The 19,554-nt window shown below is 53.4% G+C and overlaps 6 protein-coding genes across 6 annotated transcripts; 3 read left to right on the top strand and 3 right to left on the bottom strand.

The window, feature by feature from the left end:
- Window positions 1-388: 388 nt before the first annotated feature.
- BO85DRAFT_470858 (secretory pathway Sec39 family protein) lies at window positions 389-3,717 on the bottom strand (the record flags this gene model as incomplete). The annotated part of the gene is made up of 3 exons (XM_025662430.1): window positions 389-1,925; window positions 1,981-2,134; window positions 2,184-3,717. 3 exons carry the CDS (start codon window positions 3,715-3,717, stop codon window positions 773-775), a joined length of 2,841 nt encoding a protein of 946 aa, XP_025512965.1. The 3' UTR covers window positions 389-772.
- A 210-nt stretch (window positions 3,718-3,927) lies between these two features.
- Window positions 3,928-4,594, top strand: BO85DRAFT_451947 (uncharacterized protein). Its single transcript, XM_025660709.1, has 3 exons — window positions 3,928-3,971; window positions 4,099-4,235; window positions 4,317-4,594. Exons 1-3 carry the CDS (start codon window positions 3,944-3,946, stop codon window positions 4,461-4,463), a joined length of 312 nt encoding a protein of 103 aa, XP_025512964.1. The 5' UTR covers window positions 3,928-3,943; the 3' UTR covers window positions 4,464-4,594.
- A 1,935-nt stretch (window positions 4,595-6,529) lies between these two features.
- Window positions 6,530-12,793, top strand: BO85DRAFT_91096 (DNA-binding ATPase). The gene is made up of 4 exons (XM_025665779.1): window positions 6,530-6,788; window positions 6,859-6,876; window positions 6,943-12,306; window positions 12,360-12,793. The coding sequence occupies exons 1-4, from the start codon at window positions 6,778-6,780 to the stop codon at window positions 12,652-12,654; spliced, it is 5,688 nt and encodes a 1,895-aa protein (XP_025512963.1). The 5' UTR covers window positions 6,530-6,777; the 3' UTR covers window positions 12,655-12,793.
- On the top strand, window positions 12,794-13,469 carry BO85DRAFT_91097 (uncharacterized protein). The gene has a single exon (XM_025665780.1). The coding sequence runs from the start codon at window positions 12,933-12,935 to the stop codon at window positions 13,308-13,310; it is 378 nt and encodes a 125-aa protein (XP_025512962.1). The 5' UTR covers window positions 12,794-12,932; the 3' UTR covers window positions 13,311-13,469.
- On the bottom strand, window positions 13,221-16,674 carry BO85DRAFT_451945 (M28 family metallopeptidase). Its single transcript, XM_025660708.1, has one exon. It carries the CDS (start codon window positions 16,608-16,610, stop codon window positions 13,629-13,631), a length of 2,982 nt encoding a protein of 993 aa, XP_025512961.1. The 5' UTR covers window positions 16,611-16,674; the 3' UTR covers window positions 13,221-13,628.
- A 609-nt stretch (window positions 16,675-17,283) lies between these two features.
- BO85DRAFT_377891 (putative ubiquitin ligase complex F-box protein GRR1) lies at window positions 17,284-19,182 on the bottom strand (the record flags this gene model as incomplete). The annotated part of the gene is made up of 3 exons (XM_025656277.1): window positions 17,284-17,646; window positions 17,704-18,390; window positions 18,451-19,182. The coding sequence occupies 3 exons, from the start codon at window positions 19,180-19,182 to the stop codon at window positions 17,284-17,286; spliced, it is 1,782 nt and encodes a 593-aa protein (XP_025512960.1).
- Between the last annotated feature and the right edge of the window lie 372 nt (window positions 19,183-19,554).

Below are 19,554 nucleotides of genomic sequence, written 5' to 3'. Positions count from 1 at the left end.
GTCGAGTTTGTTCCATATATCATACTACATACATTATCCTTTTACCATCCTCATCCATTGATCTGGTTTATCATCATTTCCGGCTTTCATTCTCCGATTGTACGCATGCAGATACATACATACAGCCACACGGAAGACATATCCATTTACAGTCTGATTAGCCTGTTCTTTCTGCTTGTGAGCGTGCGTTGTGACAAGGCAGGGTCCGCATATTGTGTATAGTGATTGGCACCGGAATAGCGATACAGGAATATCAAGACTGATTTCATTAGAAAAGTTGTCCTCTATAGATATGAAGTATAGGGTACAGTGGATCTACTACTCACTCAATCCCTCTTCTCCTAACACATGATATCATAGTAAACGAACTACTAGAAAATTTGCGTAGCCAAAAACCCTAGCTAGTCCGAAAAGGAAAAAAAAAGAAAAAAAAAAAATCCAAGAACTGATTATGACTTGTAGTTATCCTCTCATTCATTAATACGCTAGATTATGCAAGCAACCTTCCACTCGTTCACTAAACCCACTAACCCACTCATTCATGCAAAGCTATGGAAATATGACGATATATGTATAGAGAAGTAGAAAAGAGCAATGTTGTATGATTTCACGCTCGAAAATAACAGACGAATAAAATAAGATAGCTTCTAGCTTTCTTTCTGTGTTGGATGGGACATTCCATTTCACGGACTTCAAACAATCGTGTCGTACTTCGTAATCTGACCTTGAACTAAGTGGGTTTCTCAAGGGAGTGGTGGTGGTTGTAAATAAATCAACGATTGACAGGCTGAGCACCCAACACCCAGCCAATACCACTGACTAGTCCATCAGTGACCATGTTACTGACGACGTCTCGCTTGCGGACGCGACCTTCGCCGTCTGGGTCCTCGTTCGACATCGAGGAGCCGCTGCGGAGATGAGATGCAGAAGGCACGGAGTGGTCGTCCTGGTCGTGGGTGTTTGTCTTTGCGGATGCTGCAGCTGACCGGAGCGGGAAGGCATTCTTCTGCAACGCTAATGCGGCGCCGCGGGCTACCTCGAACAGACCCATGGGAGCTTCTTCATGATGGAGACGGTTCTGTGAGGCATGCGCCCGTGCTCGTCGGGCTTGGTGCTGTCGCGTTTCGAACGCGTCTTGTTCGCTGTCCGTGGGGCCGAAGCCTCCTGGAAGGGTGGTGGAGGTGAGGTTGTCGGCTTTGGTATCCCAGATGTCCTCTTCCTCGGATTCGCGTGCGCGGAGGGCTGCGAGTTCCTCGTCGCAGCGGCGCCAGGCGCCCAAGATTTCAGGAAGAGGTTCGGGTGTCGGGGCAAGTACAAGGGCGAGAGAGAGGAGTTCCATGCGTTGGGAGAGGTGCGTGATTTGGGTTTGGTTGTTGGGGGTGGCGCTGGTGGCGCTGGTGGCTGGGGCGCGGTAGCGGCCGGCGTTGTAGACGGCTCGCCAGGTGATGTCGTCTTTGGGGGATGTAGGATTGGTGAGAGGGGAGGATGTGGGAAGAAGGGATGGGGGAGTGAGACGGGTGAGAATGTAGGAGTAGGCCGTGCCGAAGTCGTTTGAGGAGAGGGCGGAGGAAATGGCGAGGGACATGATACGGCGTTCGGCGGTGATAGCGGCATCTTCCTGTGAGGGAGGGGATAGGAAGGGGGAGACATCTTCGTCAGATGGAGAGTGGGAGACGCCTGCGAGGACAAGGTTCCGGCCAATAGCTAATAAGTCGTCCAACTTGGTGTAGCTCTTGGGGTTCTGGTCGAGAACTTTCTCGATCAGGGAGAGAGGGTCTGGGTGGACACGGATGCTGACTGGCTGGAAAGGGACGCCGTGCTGCAAAGTAAGGGAGTAGAAAGACAGGGCGTGTGTGGCGGATATGAGAGCTTGGATCTGCTTGAAGGAGGCAGAATCTGAGAAGTGAGGTTGGAAAGCTTGTAGACTGCAGGGCATTAGCGTCTGTCCAAGGCAATGCGCGTTTATTTTTTTCGACTTACATGTCGTATGCTCGCTTCATTCCGCCCCTGGTCCTATTTCCGTTGCTCGCGTTGTCGTAGGCTGTGAAAATGGCCTCTTTGACGGCTTCTTCAACTTGTGTAGAGCTCAGGGTCGAGCCAGAGACAATGTAAATGCTCACAGCAAGGTGGTATTCTGTTGTTGTTAGTAAAGGCAGAATAACAAAGACGTTTTCCGTGCTCACCTTTGGCTTCAAGCAACGCTTTCAATGTTTCTGCCTCGACGACATCCTGCGGAACTCTCCAGAAGAGACCATGGTAGGCGGGATGGTCGCTGGTGTGTTCCGTGTGATCGGCTTGCCAGTCCCGTAGCCATAGCAATTGTTGGCGAGTCTTGCTCCAGTCATGACCCGATCTTGCTTGTCTTACGACAGAGGCTATGACACCGCGCAATTCGAGCAGCTGCGTTTCCTGATTATTGAGGAGACTGATGCTTGCCGCCGTCCTGCACGGAATCGGATGGCCTAACTCGTTTAGTATCCGCAGAGAGAGGCAGATACCACTGAGGAAGGAGATTGAAGAGGCTGAAGGACGCGTCAGAGGGTTTGAGGCCACCAGCAGAGCATTCTGCAACAGAGATACCCTTGATGCCGACGAAATCGGCGCTGGATCGAAGCTCACGCTCGGGAATTCTGAGTTGTCCAGTGAAAAGAACAAATGTTCTTCGAGCTTCAGGAACTCCGCGATGCGCGCGAGTACTCGAACGGAACCGTCCAGCGCCGTAGGGCTGGGATCAGCGTTCGCATATACGACAGCAAGCCCAGTCTGTCCGTACCTCCTTCGCAAGTCTCGCAGCTCATCTTCGGACAGGCCGTCATTCTCTTCGGAATATCCGCCTAAATCGACATCCTCAGGCCCATCCCAATTAACAAAGGCGTTCACCGCACTCTCATGATCAACCAGGCTTCGTGCCAGCAGCCACTCATTGACTTGCTGCCATCCGACACCTGAGGCTGATTTTGGTTGCGCTTCATCCTGAGGTAGAACAATCGAGGTCTCTTGCATCGCTTCATTGAGTCTCCGTCTTTTAGAACGGTTACTGCCATACATCCACGCACCCACAAGGCCGCGTAGGTTCCGCACCAAGTCCATGCTGCTCTTTGTCGCACCGGTCATCGAAAGAAGGACGTTAATCGCAATACTGTTGTCCATAGACTCCAAGATATCCAGCGAGAATGTTTCGTCTTGGCTGGGGTAATACTCGTAGTTCAATCGGAGTAGCGGTAAGAGACTGGAGATCAACCATGTGCGTAAAACTTCCGAGCGTTGGTAGAAGGGGAGGAGAAGATCGAGGACGAGGGGTTGAAGAGCGGTTTCTAAATCGATGCGATGGGCCCGGTGAATGAGGAATTTGGTGAGAAGGTCAGAGGGATCCTGGCTGTCCTCGTCGCCGGGATACTGTAATGGTAGTAAACGGATCTTCCGTACACGTCTCCTCACGACCGCGGCGGGTAGGTCTTTAACGGAGGAGGTATCGATGGTAGCACCACTGGTTTCAGGTAGCTGTTCATCTACCAGCGCCTGCAGCACTGGTGTGTAGGAGCTAGGCTCTGTGCTCTCGGGCAGAAAGGTCAAGATGATGCGCAAGACACGCTCGAGCGGGAGGTGGGCAGGGAACTTTGCCTGCAAGTGCGGAAGAGCAGCCACATTGCCGGTGGCACAGAGATGGGTCGCTAGAAGAATCGCATGAGCACCTGAGAGCCCTTGAAGGACCGCCATGACGTCTGGAGAGGGAGCAGCAGAGAGAGCATGATGGAAGAGGGTGATGTGTTCGGGAGACACAAAGACGTCAGGTGCACGGGCCAGGGTCGGGGCGGAAGGCGGAACAGGCGAATCATCGGCGAGGGAAGAAGAACCTCAAATCGCGATCCTCACCTCCGCTCCCTCGCAATCCTAATCCCCTCGTCTTGCTCCCCCCCGTTCTTCCCCACCACACTCACTCACAATGGCTTCCGGTTTCGGTAACAACGGCGGTACGTCTATCTATCCTTTGCTGTCAAGGTTCATTGACAGCCAGAGTGTCCGGGTTGGCCTACATTGGGCGCCCGACATGTCACTCTCCCGCGGACATTCCCGGCTAATCCCAATCGCTCTGTGCAGGTCCTTCCCGCTGCTACAACTTCTGGCAGGAGGTTCTCGGTTGCTACGTCGTTAACGGCGGAGAGGGTGAAGCTGGCAAGAAGAAGTGTGTGCCCGCTCTGGAGGATTACTACGAGTGCCTGCACCACAAGAAGGAGGTACGCCTATCTGTCTAGCTTCATGCGATCAAGTTCATACTCGGTTTTGCGGATCTTGCTAACACTGTCCCCGACGCTTAGGCTCTCCGCACGATGAAGATGCAGGCCGCCTACCGCAAGGCTGAGGCCGCAACCCCCCGTGAAAACGCGCCCAAGGCGGAACAGATTCGCAGTCTGGGACTGCTAGGGAAAGAGGAGGAGGCAGCGGCATTTTTGGCCAAGGCTTGAGGGATGATATGCGCATATCTGGTGCGAATACGTGTTGATTTTTTCCATTGTCACTAAAGCTATGCTGTTTTTTTTCTGTTTACCCCTGTGGAGTCCTTCGATGTATAGAAATGGACAGTTTCATTGATCAATTTTGGGGTGCTTGCTGCGATTTCAATGGAGGGAAGGATATCTGATCGGTCGACTAAGCCCTGTAGGACGTGACAGGTATCGGTGGTCTGGGAGTAGCGGAGTTCCACCGAAGCTTGTGACGCTTTTTGCATAGTAGCTACTGGTTGTAGTATAGCTTCAGCAGCGTCTCCATTTAGTAATTGGTTTAATTGGTTGTATAGCTGTTCATTGATTTATTGGGGAATGGTGTTTGTTCTGGTGATGCTTCCAAGGTCATGCATGGTAAAGCCGCTGCCAACATACGCGGGGATATATAGTAGCGCACTTTCAATATATATATTTTGGCCTCAGGATTTACATGCCGCCATAAAACGGAAATTCACAATCAATACTAGGTTACGTTACTTTCAAATGTGGATCACAATGCTCTATTGATTGAACAAAACAAATAGCTGCCATTGATCAGGACTAAGAATGGTTGAATAGACCGTTGATGGGAATAGTTCGCGCCTAGATGTGAAGTAGTGGTAGGACTAGTAGTATGTGATCTATATTTTTTTCAATAGGTTTCACTTCAAATACGGACTTTCTGATTGGCGGAATTGACCAACGTCATCTACGCGGGAAATGACAGCTTGGGAGGAATCGAACTAGTAAGTAGTTGGTTGGTTGGTAACTACGGAGTTACCAGCATTTCAGGCAACTGTCAAGAACCTTGTCACAACAAGAGGAGAGGGAATCACCGCCGAGAAAGAAACATTGGTTTGGGGGACGACCGGATTCCGAAACTGAAGGAGGCCATCTGGCATTTCTTGGCGCTGTTGGTGGGCGATCGAAACAAGCTCACATGGCGGACTTGATGAGAAGGTAATTTTATCTTGCTGCTAACTAGATAACTCCTAGTAGTAGCTATCTAGTAGTAGTACGTAGGTGATACGTAGGCAGATGAAGTTTTAAGGAAGAAGACAAGGGCAAAACCGCTACAAGTACGGAGTAGAGTTTTTTCCATTTCCTTTTTGTTTTTTACATTACAAGCACCAATAGAGGAGGTTACCTCAGCTGTGCTGCGTGCAGGAAACAGGAAGCTGAGAGGACAAAAGAGGGTCAAAACTGGAGCGTTCAGCCGCGAAGGTATCCCGGGCGGCGCAAAATTCCGTGGATCAAACCGACCGGTCAGCCTCATGGATACGCAGGACAGACAGCTTTTGGGGGGGGAGAGAGAAGGGAACTCGAACTCCAAAGGAAGGAATCGCAGTGCAGCAATTTCGCGCCTGTCGATCCAAGCGGCGGTTTGGCGCAGGGAGGAATCACGTGACCAGTAGAAAACCTTTACGGGAGTGGGGGGCGCTAACCCCGAGTCAGACTAGCGCGCAGGGCCCAAGTATGGGTAGGCGCGCCCAGCCAAAGATGCCCCCAATGATATAAACAGGCTGCGTGACCTCGAGGGGAGGCAAAGCAGGACCGGAGGACGACTTGTTGATACTCCTGCGCATTTACTTTGCAGGCCAGACAAGGCTTGCTCCCTTCACCACCACCTCCATTCCAGTCAACGCACCACCACCACCACTTCTTCACTCCCTGTCGATCCGATTCCATTCATCTCCTGGTCATCCGCAATTTTTCATTTTATTTTTCTCGTCCCGTTTCCCCATCCCGGCATTTGCCCTTCGTGACTTGTTTTATGATTCATTACTTGACCATACTTAAAAAGTAATATCGCCTTGGTCCGCGTCACGTCCAAACCGCTCTTCCCCCCCGATCATCAATACAATCAATACCCGCGTTTCTTCTACTAAGCCGTGATCTCCACTTCTGTTTCCCGATCGCCCTTCAGAAACTGTCCAGCTTTGCTTAATCAGTCACGCTTCGACACTTCTCGATGGCTGTGACGTGGGTGTAACGGTCTTGTATATTTTACATACCTTACCTCTTTCGTCCACTTCACTCTCCTCTCACTCTCTCTCCTCTCTTCGTTATTACTCCCTCTGTCTTACCATACCTTACTATACCTAATAATTCTAGAGAGGTGTTGTGGGGGTTGTGGTGAATTACTTTCTAATATTGTGGATCATTTGCGACCACGTTTTACTTTTTCTTTTTATGTTATTCTCTGCTGATACCCCTTTTCCTTGCGGATTCTGAACTATTTTATTTGTGAAATAATTCGTTCCTCAAAGTTCCGAGGAGTGACAGCCAGCCAGCCATGTCCTCCAGGTAAGTTTCCATCTGCCGTCCCGCCCATTCCGCATCCGTTTGGTACATGACGCTAACTGCGCCGCACTAGACTCGACCGGCTCGTCACGTGAGTCTTACCGCGCCAGCAGCCCGCAGCCGGGATGAATGCACTGACCAATGATTTTCTTTGTAGGTTACTCGAGACGGGCAGCACGCCTCTCATCCGCAACACTGCAGCCCAGCAGCTTGCAGATGTTCAGAAACAGCATCCCGATGAGCTGTTCAACCTGCTCGGGCGCATTTTGCCTTATCTCAAGTCCAAGTCATGGGACACCCGAACAGCAGCTGCCAAGGCGATTGGTTTGATCGTTGCCAACGCCGACACCTTCGATCCCAATGAGGAAGATGGTGAAACGATTAAGAAACTCGACGAGGATGATGTAGAGATCAAGTCGGAGGAAGAGCAACCCTCTTCCCCAAGTGATTCCCTCCTCCAGCTCGAGACCTTGGACTTGGCATCAATCCTCAAGTACGGCAAGCGGTTACTGGGTAGCGCGGGTAAGGAGTATGAGTACTCGCTAGCCGCGATGGATCCGGTCTCCCGGTTGCAGCACCAGAAGAAAACTTTAACCTCCCGTCTAGGACTGGCCGGGGAATACATCGAGGAGGACTTGATCGACGATAATGATCTCGTCTTAAAGACCCCCGCTATCAAGGATGAAGCCCCGCAGAAGGAAACAAACCACCACAACTCCGCGCCACCGCTGGCATCTCCCATGGAAAGCGCTAACGGAGAAGAGTCGGGGTTGAGTAAGCGGCAATTGAACCAGCTCAAGCGGAAAAACAAGCAGAGCGCGAGGATGGGAGCCAACAAGGTTCGTGTCGTGGATTTGTCGACGCGAAGGCCCTCGGATAATGTCACCACCCCGTCAGCGACGACCCCCCACCCCATCAAGGCGGAAAATGGCGAAGAGAAGAATGGCGATTCGAAGCAAGACTATTTCTCCCTGGAAAGGTCGTCAGGCGACGACGACCAAAAGATCGTCTCGGAGTTCAAAGGGTCAACCGCCCCCGAGAAGCCGTTGATTCAACCAGACACCTCCGATGAAGGACCTAGCAACTCCTGGCCGTATGATCCTATGTGCGAAATTCTCACGATGGACATCTTTGATCCTAACTGGGAAGTTCGTCATGGGGCTGCGATGGCCCTCCGAGAGGTCATCCGTGTTCAGGGTGCTGGAGCTGGGCGCTTAAGAGGCAAAAGCAGGCCGGAGAACGATGTGCTAAACCGTAAATGGCTAGATGATCTGGCTTGTCGTCTTCTCTGTGTTCTTATGCTCGACCGTTTCGGTGACTACATCTCCGACAATGTCGTGGCCCCCATCCGAGAAACAGTTGGCCAGACGTTGGGTGCCCTTCTATCGCAGCTCCCCTCTCGGTCCGTGGTCGCTGTCTACAAGTGTCTCTACCGCATTGTCATGCAGAATGACCTGGGCTTGGAGCGTCCCATTTGGGAGGTGTGTCACGGTGGTATGATCGGGTTAAGGTACCTGGTAGCTGTTCGGAAAGACATCTTGATCAAGGATCGGAGTTTGATGGATGGCGTACTAGAGGCAGTAATGAAAGGGTTGGGAGACTATGACGACGATGTTCGTGCCGTGAGTGCGGCGACGCTTGTTCCCATGGCGGAGGAGTTTGTTGCGTCCCGGCAGAGCACGCTAGGAAGCCTGATGAACATTGTTTGGGACTGTCTTTCAAACCTACAGGACGACCTAAGTGCCAGTACCGGCTCAGTCATGGATCTTCTGGCGAAGCTGTGTACCTTCCGCGAGGTCCTGGATGCCATGAAGGCCAACGCGGCCGTGGACCCAGAGTCGTCGTTTGGAAACCTCGTGCCTCGTCTCTACCCGTTTTTGCGCCATACGATCACCAGCGTTCGCTCGGCGGTCCTTCGCGCCCTCATGACCTTCCTGCAGCTGGAAGGCGAAGGTACCAACGAATGGGTGAATGGAAAAGCACTGCGCTTGATCTTTCAGAACCTCTTGGTGGAACGAAACGAAGGGGTGCTCAAGCTCTCGCTTCAAGTGTGGTCGGAACTGCTAAATTCCCTGGAATCTCGGGGGGTGTTCAAGGCTGATGGCGACCTCCTGAGCTACATCGAACCGCTCATCACCCTCACAATGTCACCATTCGGTGTCCCAAGATATCCTCTTCCCATGGACGCCTCACTCTTCATCAAGCCATCTGGGGTGCCTTTCCCGAATAGTGCCGCGGCCCCTGCAAAGTCCTCGCCCACCGCGAACAATGCCGCCGCTGATGGACCGAAGAAGCGCGGGCGGAAAGCGGAAAAGAAAGAAGCGCCCCCGCCTTCAGCTCATAATGTGGATGGGCACATGCTTCAGGGCGATATTGATCTGGTGGGCGCAGATACAATGCTGCGATCGAAGATCTACGCGGCCAGAGCACTTGGCAAGTTGCTCTTCCTCTGGGATAAGAATGAACTTCCCAGCCTCTGGCAAACTATCTTGGCTGGTCTCAGGCATACGGCGTCGACGTCGCAATTGTCGACAGCCATGATCGTCGAGGAGTACGCTAGGGTCTCTGGACCTGGCAGTAAGTATGCTTCCCTTCTCACTGAGCAGTTACGCCCAATCATCGAAGGCGAACGCCCCCTGTGGTACAGCGACATTGCATGCTATCTACAGGTCGCCCGCGCACAGTGCCACTCGCTCCTTTATGCGTTCAAAGATCACGCTCATGTTCCTGGGTCAAGACTACCCACGCTGGCGGTCGTTGTTCAAGGAGAAGAGCAGGCTGGGCCCAGTGCGTTCTCCCTTGCCGACGCCGAAAAGGTTGCTGGGCCCGATTTTGAGCGGCTGAAGAAGGGTCTGGCCCCAGCCCAGCGTATCACCGCCCTCCAAGTTCTGAATGACACCCGTGCGACCGCAGAAAACGCCATCGAGGAAGCCAGAAGTGTCCGGGAACAAAGGGATCTGCGTGTGCGGGCTGCCGCCGCGGGTGCGTTGGTGGCGTTGCACGACATTCCCAAGAAGCCAAGCCACATCATCAAGGGCATGATGGACAGTATCAAGAAGGAAGAGAATGCGGAGCTGCAACAGCGCTCTGCCACAGCTATCGCTTTCTTGGTCGAATATTACACCACTGCTACCAAACGAGGCCCCGTCGACAAGGTCATTGGGAATTTGGTCAAGTATTGCTGTGTGGACACTTCCGAGACGCCCGAGTTTCACCACAATGCGACCCTGGAGAAGTCTATTCTGTCTCTGCGCAAGGAAGAGGACAGGCGCGACCATCCGGATGCGGCGAAGTTCGAGAGAGAGGCGAAGGAGGCGAGGATCATGCGCCGTGGTGCCAAGGAAGCTCTCGAGCAATTGGCCGTCAAGTTCGGATCCCAGCTTTTGGAGAAGGTTCCTAACCTTGCAACCTTGGTGGAGCGGCCTCTAAAAGAGGCTCTTGCTGGCGACCTTCCCCAAGAGATCGTCAATCCCGACAACGAATTGGGTCAGGAGGTTGTGGATGGCCTGTCAACACTGCGCGCCTTGCTACCGAAGTTCGATAAGGGTCTTCACCCTTGGATTATCGGGCTCATGCCTCTTATTGTCAAGGCTCTGCAGTGCCGACTTTCAGTCATCCGATATGCCGCCGCCAAGTGCTTCGCAACCGTCTGCAGTGTCATTACTGTTGAGGGTATGACTATGTTGGTTGAGAAGGTACTGCCGACCATCAATGATCCCTTGGATGTTCACCACCGCCAGGGAGCTGTGGAGTGCATCTACCACCTGATCCATGTGATGGAGGACGGAATCCTTCCCTATGTCATCTTCCTCGTGGTGCCGGTTTTGGGGCGGATGAGCGACTCGGACAATGACGTGCGCCTCTTGGCTACAACGTCTTTTGCTACCCTGGTTAAGCTTGTTCCCCTGGAAGCTGGCATTCCCGATCCGCCAGGCCTATCCGAGGAGTTGCTCAAGGGACGAGACCGGGAAAGGAAGTTCATGTCTCAGATGCTGGATGTTCGCAAGGTGGAAGAGTTTCAGCTGCCAGTTGCGATCAAAGCTGAGCTTCGGCCCTACCAGCAAGAGGGTGTCAACTGGCTTGCTTTCCTCAACCGGTACAACCTGCATGGTATTCTTTGTGATGACATGGGTCTTGGTAAGACCCTGCAGACAATCTGCATTGTCGCGAGTGACCACCATCTGCGCGCTGATGAGTATGCACGGACCCAGTCAGCGGAAGTTCGGAAGCTTCCGTCTTTGATTGTCTGCCCCCCGTCTCTTTCCGGTCACTGGCAGCAGGAGGTTAAACAATACGCCCCGTTCTTGAACTGCGTCGCTTACGTTGGTCCCCCGGTGGAGCGCGCAAAGCTGCAGGGCAACTTGGCGGATGCCGACATTGTCGTGACTTCTTACGACATCTGCCGGAACGACAATGACGTTCTCCGACCGATCAGCTGGAACTACTGTGTTTTGGATGAAGGACACCTTATCAAGAACCCCAAGGCCAAGGTCACAGTTGCAGTCAAGCGGATTGCCAGCAACCACCGGCTGATCCTCTCTGGTACCCCGATTCAGAACAATGTCCTGGAACTGTGGTCGCTCTTCGATTTCCTTATGCCCGGATTCCTGGGTACAGAGAAGGTCTTCTTAGATCGGTTCGCCAAGCCAATCGCGGCTAGTCGCTTCAGCAAGTCGTCTTCCAAGGAACAAGAGGCCGGCGCTCTTGCTATTGAGGCATTGCACAAGCAGGTGCTTCCGTTCTTGCTTCGTCGTCTGAAGGAGGAGGTCCTGAACGATCTGCCACCGAAGATCATTCAGAACTACTACTGTGACCCTAGTGACCTCCAGAAGAGACTTTTCGAGGACTTTACCAAGAAGGAGCAGAAGGAACTGGCAAACAAGCTTGGTAGCTCCGAGAAATCCGACAAAGAGCACATCTTCCAAGCACTGCAATACATGCGCCGTCTTTGCAATTCCCCTGCGCTGGTCGTGAAAGAGGGACACAAGCAGTACAACGAGGTCCAGCAATACCTCACCACGAAACAGTCCCATATTCGCGATGTGTCCCATGCACCGAAGCTCAGCGCTCTGCGCGACCTGCTACTCGACTGTGGCATCGGTGTCGACCCACCCACTGAAGGTGATCTCGGCACCGGGGCAAGCTACGTCAGCCCACACCGAGCTCTGGTGTTCTGTCAGATGAAGGAGATGCTCGACATCGTGCAAAGCGAAGTGCTGCGCAAGCTTCTCCCCTCGGTTCAGTATCTCCGCCTTGACGGTGGCGTGGAAGCTACCAAGCGTCAGGACATTGTCAACCGCTTCAACTCGGATCCCAGCTACGATGTTCTGCTCTTGACGACCAGCGTTGGTGGTCTGGGTCTGAACCTGACGGGAGCCGACACAGTCATCTTCGTGGAGCACGACTGGAACCCGCAGAAGGATATCCAAGCTATGGACCGTGCTCACCGTATCGGTCAGAAGAAGGTAGTCAACGTGTACCGGTTGATCACACGCGGTACTCTGGAGGAGAAGATCCTGAAGTAAGTTGATCCTACATTGATTGACTGATTTGCCAATACTAACCGTTCTCTAGTCTCCAACGATTCAAGATCGACGTGGCCTCCACAGTGGTCAACCAACAAAACGCGGGCCTAAATACAATGGACACCGACCAACTCCTGGACCTCTTCAACCTCGGAGAAACTGCCGACAACGCCGAGAAACCCAACGAGCAAGCCGGCAACGAAGTAGACATGGTCGACATCGACGGCGAAGTCAAAGAAAAGGGCAAGAAGGGCTGGCTAGACGATCTCGGCGAGCTCTGGGACGACCGCCAATACCAGGAAGAATACAACCTGGACTCGTTCCTGGCCACAATGAAGTCATGACCAACCTCCCCAACCGCCCTCCCTATCCAGGGCATTTCAATACCCTAGCACCTGCAACAAGCAGCGCTAGTACTTACTACCTACATCATCCCCTCCATCAACCTCGCATACACACACATCCATGTACCAAAAGAAAGAAAAATCCAGCAAGGCGTTCAGGGACCTCTCCTTTCCTACCTACCATCCATTACGCGGTGTTGTGTTAAACTACTTTCTTTACCAGGGAAGCCGGCGTGGAGTTGACTTGACATTTTGTTTTTTTCTTTTCCTTATCTACTATGTTATTCTACCATTCTTACTCTTTGTGTTTTTGTCTTATTTTTCTCTTTTTATCAAGACCTAACTCATTGATTGAACGAATGATTCGGAGTGCTACGAGATTAACTTTCCCCCCTTTGGAACGGAACGGACGGACGGCCTTGAAACTGAAGATAGATTTGTTTTTCTTTTTTCCTTTCTTCTTCTCCTCTTGTCTTTTCATCTACTACATCTACATCTACATCTATATCTCTACCTTTTACCAAACCACATGTATCCTAGTTCTTTCTACTGTTTTCACACACACCCGATTCGCTCCCAGTTATAATGTATTATACCTGTATTGCTACAAATGCCATACTGGGTTTTCCAAACATGTAGTGATTGATGTGAAGTGAGGTGATGATGAGATGTGGTAGTAACGTAAACGCCAATACATTGTAAGTTGTATGTGGAACAGGTGAATGAGATAGATATACTCTTATCTCATTGATTGCAACGCATGGAATTCATCGCCTCATAATAACCACAATCACTCAATAGAACAATGAAACAATAGAAAACAAACAAGCAAAGCAAAGTAAGTAAGCTAGCCAGCTAGGCAGACAATAACAACAACGATAACAATCACAAATAAACAAACACACAAAACAACAAAGAAAGAGAAAGGGTAGGTATTCACCATTCCCCCATCCCAACCACAAGTAAAAACCAGACTAAATGGTAAACCCCTTCCACCCCTCCACCAACCCATCCGCAGCCTTACTAACCGCCACCCAATTGGGCGCAAACTGTCTGACTTCATCCAACGCGGGGATGACACCCTTTGAGTTGTTGTCGCTCCAGAGACAGACTGCTTTGCCGGTTAACTTTCCTTCTTTTTCTTCTTCACCGTTATCATCGTCAGTATGGGTAGTGTTTCCTGACCACGCAACATCCACGACCCACTCATTCTCCCATTCTCTACTCCACAGACGGATCTCCTTCGTGCCGTGCGGAGAAGTCGTCGGGAAGCGGGGATCCGTGGCGGAGCCGAGGACGGAGAAAGAGGAGATGGGCGAGTCGAAGAGGAGTTTGCAGGCGCGGGTGTTGCGGCCTGATAAGGTGATGCGGGCTTGCTTTGGGTGGGTATCTTCATCTTCGTCGTTGTCTTTGGTTTCGGTAGTGGTGGTGGTATTGTGTTGCTGGGAGATGGTAAAGTCGAGCCAGTCGGTGTATGGTGTGTCTGGGACAACGCGCGGGGCGAGGCCCGGCCAGGCGCATTTGGTGCCGCGGGTGGTGTGTTCGGTGCAATTGATGTTTTGGTTTGTGGTGCTGGGGAGGGTGGAAGCGGCGGCGTGGACGTAGGGTTGGACGCCGGCGAGGGAGGCGGTGGTGGAGCCGGTGGTGAGGTCGATGTCTTGGATGAAGAAGAGTTTGAGGCGGTTGGTCGGGGAGAAGGGGAAGGCGACGAGGTTGTAGATTAAAGTGCCGAGGAAGACGAGCAGGAGGAAGACGGGGAGGTGGTAGGTGTGGCGGTGGATGAAGGGGAGGAGGGGCGTGAGGAGGTATGTGGTTAGGGCAGCGATGGCGACGTAGATGAATAGGGAGGAGCTGCCGTCTTGGCCGGTTTGGTGGAGGGCGCTGGTCAGGAGGAGAGCGAGAGGTCCAACCATGATGAGGACTAGCGGGGCGATGAGGAGGAATTGTAGGGTCCAGATCCAGGCTGGGAGCGAGCCGCTCCAGCGTTGCTCGTTCTCGTAGACGCCTGGGTAGTGGTGGTGCTCGTCGGTGTCGGAGCCGCGGTGGTCGCCGGAGACGCGGACGTAGTTGGCGAAGGTGGTGCGCTGGCCGCCTCCGAGTAGGGAGGTCGATTCGGTGGGCTCATTTTCTTCCTCTTCCTCTTCGGCGTCGTGGTCGTCCTCCTCGTGGTCTTCACCTGACGCTGTGCCTAGTCGACTGCCGCCGTAGCTGCTGGCCCGGCGGGACATCGGCCGGTTTTGGTTCGCGAACTCGGACTTGCGCGGCAAGGAGAAGAGCTCTAGATAGGAGATCCAAGTGGCGAGAAAGGTGCCGCAGAAGAAGAAAAAGACGGAGTAGCCGCCAGCCAGGCCGCGTTGGTTCTGGTAGACCGTGGAGATGACGAGGAGTACCCAGGCCAGCACGAACATCCAGGTCAGGGTGTAGATGCGGTGCAGCGCAGACGGACGAGCAGTGTTAGCCACCCGCGAGACAAACCAGGCCAAAAAGATCCAGGCAGACAGCATCATGCTCCAGACGGCATACTCGCTGCTGTGGATTATCAGCGGGTTAACCTTGGTCACCAGGTACGCCAGACCAACAGTGACAGCCGTAGGGATCGCAAAGAGGAACGGAAACCGGAAGAAACCACGTAGACCCCGCAGAGAAGTCGAGTCCAGACCATCATCCGTCTTTGCATACGTTCTAAACAAATACATCTTGTCCGCGCAGGTGAGCGCAATACCCGTCACCAGCAGAGCCAGCGGCGCAACCACGAGCAGCGTCACCGACAGCGCAAACAGCGTATGCAGCTCGAACAAAACGAAAGTCGTCCCAAACAGATCAAACCAAACAGCCTTGGACCCTGACCCGCTCGCAACTTTCGCATCATCCCTGGGCGCGCCATCAAACTGCGCACTCTTATCCGAGACCAACCCCTCCGTAGTCGCAACCGCCGCAGACAACATGTGCCACAGTGAGCTCTTACTCGTATGTCTCGAATCATCCTGCTCCGTATGATACCTAGCCCTCGGCTCCATAAACGCAACGTCCAGTCCCCGGAGGCCCAAGTCCCCCTCAAACACCACATAATCCGTCTGACTAGCAATGAGACCCGTCGCAAACCCATCCGCCGCCAACACCGACCCAAACGGATACTTCGAACTCATATACGGACGGGTTACCTCGGTATCCGAGCTGCGAAATAGGATAGCACGACCGCCAGCCCCCGCACCCTCGAGATTGAGGAACGTATGGGGAAACTTGGCGATCGGATGCTGGCCGTACACGCGCGCGCCATTCAGATAATCCTCTTCGCCGTTATTCAGCAGCACGACCAAGCCCCTCCGCGGCGCATGGCCCGGCGTCATGAAGTACTGAATCAGCTGCAAACAAGTCACGACACCGACACCATCATCGGTGGCGCCGTATCCCGTTGAAACACTATCGTAGTGGGCGTTGACCAGCACGCCGCCCTTGCCGGAGGGCACACCATTGGGTTCCTCCCACCAGTTCTCGGGATCATCGTCTGTTCCGCGAATGTAGACGAGGATATTGGTGCCCTCGAAGTAAACAGCGGTGTTGGAGCTGGACAGGGAGTTGCCCACGAAGGAGAGGTTGGATTGCGTATCGTCAAAGACGAAGACGGCGGGCTTCGGCTTCTCCTCATCGACGGAGAGGTACTGGTCGGCCGAAGGTGCGGCGTCGAGGATCTCGTGGATGCGTTGCAGAAGCCAGGTGTGGACTTCGTCGTTGCGACGCGAGTTGTACGGGTGGAAACCGTCGGTTAGGACTTGGAGATCGGCCCAGGCTTGGGTGAGGTCGAGACCGTTGGGGTTGGCAGTTGGAGGCGAGGGGACGACATGATGCACGATAAGCAGTGGGATGAGGAAGGCGAGATAAACGACGGTGGTGATCAGGGTGACGGGCCAAGGGGTGAAGGCCAGTGGATTGGCTCGCGATAGCCTGAGAGGAGCCATCGGAGGATTGCAGCTCTGCAGGAGTGCTGGGTGGGTGTTGGAGCAGCGATGCGGAGGAAGTGAGGAGACGCCGATTGATTGATGATCAAGTGGGCGGGAAGGCGGTGGGGAAAGTGACGTTGTACCACTAACTGTTTATTAAGTACTTCCGGTCACTGTATACACTCGGAGATAAAAAGTCACCATAAAAATAAGCCGATGCTGGGATTCAAATGCTGCTAGCTAAAACTCCGTCCATGCACATGGTCGCTCTGCCATCCTTTGCAGATAACAATAGATACTCTATCTAGTCTCTCGCTTCCTTTCTCTTTCCCCCCATACACTCACGCACACCATGGATTGCTTCTCTACAGAACCATGCCATCGCCTGGTATATATCATTCCGGTAAAAAGAAAATCCACAAAGATGTTCGTCCCAACCGAATGAGAAAGAGCAATAAAAGAGAAATAAACCACAGCCTCCCTCTGTCCTAGAAGGCAGCTCCCCGTGAGCCGCGATCCGATGCAAATTTCCGAATAGCCATCGCAACAGCCAGGAGGGAAAATCAACCCTCCCTCAGGGCAAAACGCGGATAAGTACAACACAGGCGGCGAAAAAAATAAAAATAAAAGCAAGCAAGTGCAAAACGATAGGCTCCGATGTGAATAGACTCGCTGTAAGAAGGCGGGGGTATCAACCATGGGTATGTCCAATGTCAATGTAGTCGTCGTCGTGAATGGCCGTCGCGGCGGTCGCATGCATCAAGCCTGTCACTTGGTTTTCCTCGTCCTCTAGCTCCTCATCATCGTCATACATCGTGGCCTCGGTCTCCATGTCTCGCGTCGGCGGAGGAGGCGGGATGATGCGGTTCAGGAAGTCGCGCAGGCGGTTGACGCCCTCGCCGCTGAACACGCAGAACACCTCTCGTTGTTGATGCGTGAACTCCGAAGGTGCCTCGCGGCAGAAGACCGTCAGCTCTTCTCGCAGGAAGGCCTGAACGCCCGTCAGACTCAGGTGTGTCAGTCGCGGACAACTGTTAAGTAAAGCGTGAATTCCCTGTGTGCAAGTCAGCATGCTATAAAAAGCAAGGTAGATGCTCCCTCAGAAACATACATCAATCGTTAGGCGAACGCAGTAACTCAGATGCACCCGCTCCAAGCTACTGACGCCCCCCGAATGGTGGGCCGCCTTGGATCCTGCCAAGGCTTCAATGCTAGTGTCCGTAATATTCTGGCACTTGACCAAGCCAATTCGCCGCAGCTTGGGCAATGTGGCCAGCTGCTTCACGCTCGTGTCCGTCAAACGAATGCAGCAGGCCAGATCGATATACCGGATGCGGTTGCAGGATTTGACCAGCTGAATCACCGCGGCATCAGTGATGTTGGAGCAGTGGCCCAGATGGACGTAGTGTAGATTCTTGCCGAGCCGGCAAATGGCCCAGACCGCACGATCGGTGATAAACCGGCACTTGGCCAGCACCAGATTCCGTAGACGAGGGGCCGCAGCCACAATGCGCTCAACGGCATCGTCCCGGACGCTCTCGCATGACGTCAGGTCGAGAATGCGAAGACTGTCCATCGACAGATGCCGGGGGAGCTCCAGGAAAGCCGTGTCGTCAATTTCTGTACAATGGGCTAGTCGCAACTCGCGCAGGTTTTGGAGCGTTGTCATGAGCGATGTTACTGACGGGTTGGTGACGAGCTTACAGTCGTGCAAGTCAATCTCCAGGATGGCCGGGCAACTTTGGGCGAACGACAAGATAGCCTTGTCAGTAACCTGTGTTACTCCGTTTAATTTTAACTGCGCTAGTCAGTCGAGCCCCCCAAAACATGGTACAGATACACCAGCGAAAACGCTTACCCTTTTGATTTGTCGACAATTCCGAGACACCGTGATCAACGAGTCGTCCGTTACATTGACACATCCCGTGATGTTGAGGCCCTGCAGCCGCGCACAGTTCCGAGCTATCGTATACAAAGTATGATCTGTAAGATGTTTCAGATCAGAGACATCCAGAGCCTGCAGATGCCGATTGCCTTCCACCAAGTCCGACACACCCTTGTCCGTGAGTTTCGAGCAATTGGTCAACGTGAGACGTTCGATGCGGTTGCACTGGGCAAAGGGCACCACAGTGCCGTCACTGACATCGTCCGTCAGCGCGGATAGGTTGAGTCTCCGGATCAGCTGCGAGTAGGGAAAGAAGCTGTCTGATTTTCCCACCGAGGCCGTGATGCTTTTCATGTTGTCCCAGTTGTTGCATGAGGGCCGGTGCCAGAGAATGCCCACGCAGTTCGCTGCCCATCCCCTGCATACGCGCATGCAGCTCAACATGTCGGAGGGCGAGGATAATTTCGCGAAGATGGCGATGAGAATCTCCGGGGGTAGACGCCCGATCGGCGGCAGGTACAGGTCGGTGTCATGGTGGGGATGGGCATCACGGGTCGCGACGCCGACCGATGATTGCGAGTCATTCGCCTGGGCTGTGAAGAAGTCGGTATCCTCGTCTGCAGTGCGATCCGGAGACGTCGACGAGGTCGAGGATTCAGAGGGAGCTTCGCTCGAGAACCGAGCGGGTTGCCTTTGGCGGGGCATCAGGACCGCCGTCGGGATGGGAATCAAGTGTGCGGGAACGGAACCCTGGTCGTGCTCAGTTGCGTCCTGGTTTCGCTCACCGTGGATATGGAAGGCTGATCGGCATGGAATGTGTCTCATCGACTGTCGTCACACACAGAGAGAGCGAGTGAGATGCGCGTTGGGGTCCGATGCGAGTGGATCCAACCGGGGGGAGGAGAGGATGTGGTCTGCAGGTGTAAGAGCGGTTGGTTCCTGAGATCGAAGCCGGGTCGTGAGGGATAGAGGGAAAGGGTTGATGTCCAATAAGACCCAAGTCAGCGGAGGAGAATCGAGTTCCACTTGAGCGGCCAGCGGATCAAGGGCGCTTATAAAAAAGAACGCGCGTCGGGC

Source organism: Aspergillus piperis (assembly GCF_003184755.1).
Source record: "Aspergillus piperis CBS 112811 unplaced genomic scaffold BO85scaffold_17, whole genome shotgun sequence".
Lineage (NCBI taxonomy): Eukaryota > Fungi > Ascomycota > Eurotiomycetes > Eurotiales > Aspergillaceae > Aspergillus > Aspergillus piperis.
Note: the sequence above shows the minus strand (reverse complement) of the source record. Positions and strands in the feature narration are given on the sequence as shown.

Bases quoted from the DNA above. Each gene is read 5' to 3' on its own strand.
- BO85DRAFT_451947 (XM_025660709.1), top strand. From the start codon at position 3,944: ATGGCTTCCGGTTTCGGTAACAACGGCG. The intron at 3,972-4,098 runs GTACGTCTATCT...CGCTCTGTGCAG, and splicing joins CGGTTTCGGTAACAACGGCG to GTCCTTCCCGCTGCTACAAC. The intron at 4,236-4,316 runs GTACGCCTATCT...CCCGACGCTTAG, and splicing joins GCCTGCACCACAAGAAGGAG to GCTCTCCGCACGATGAAGAT.
- BO85DRAFT_91096 (XM_025665779.1), top strand. The intron at 12,307-12,359 runs GTAAGTTGATCC...ACCGTTCTCTAG, and splicing joins CTGGAGGAGAAGATCCTGAA to TCTCCAACGATTCAAGATCG.
- BO85DRAFT_91097 (XM_025665780.1), top strand. From the start codon at position 12,933: ATGTTATTCTACCATTCTTACTCTTTGTGTTTTTGTCTTATTTTTCTC.
- BO85DRAFT_451945 (XM_025660708.1), bottom strand. From the start codon at position 16,610: ATGGCTCCTCTCAGGCTATCGCGAGCCAATCCACTGGCCTTCACCCCT.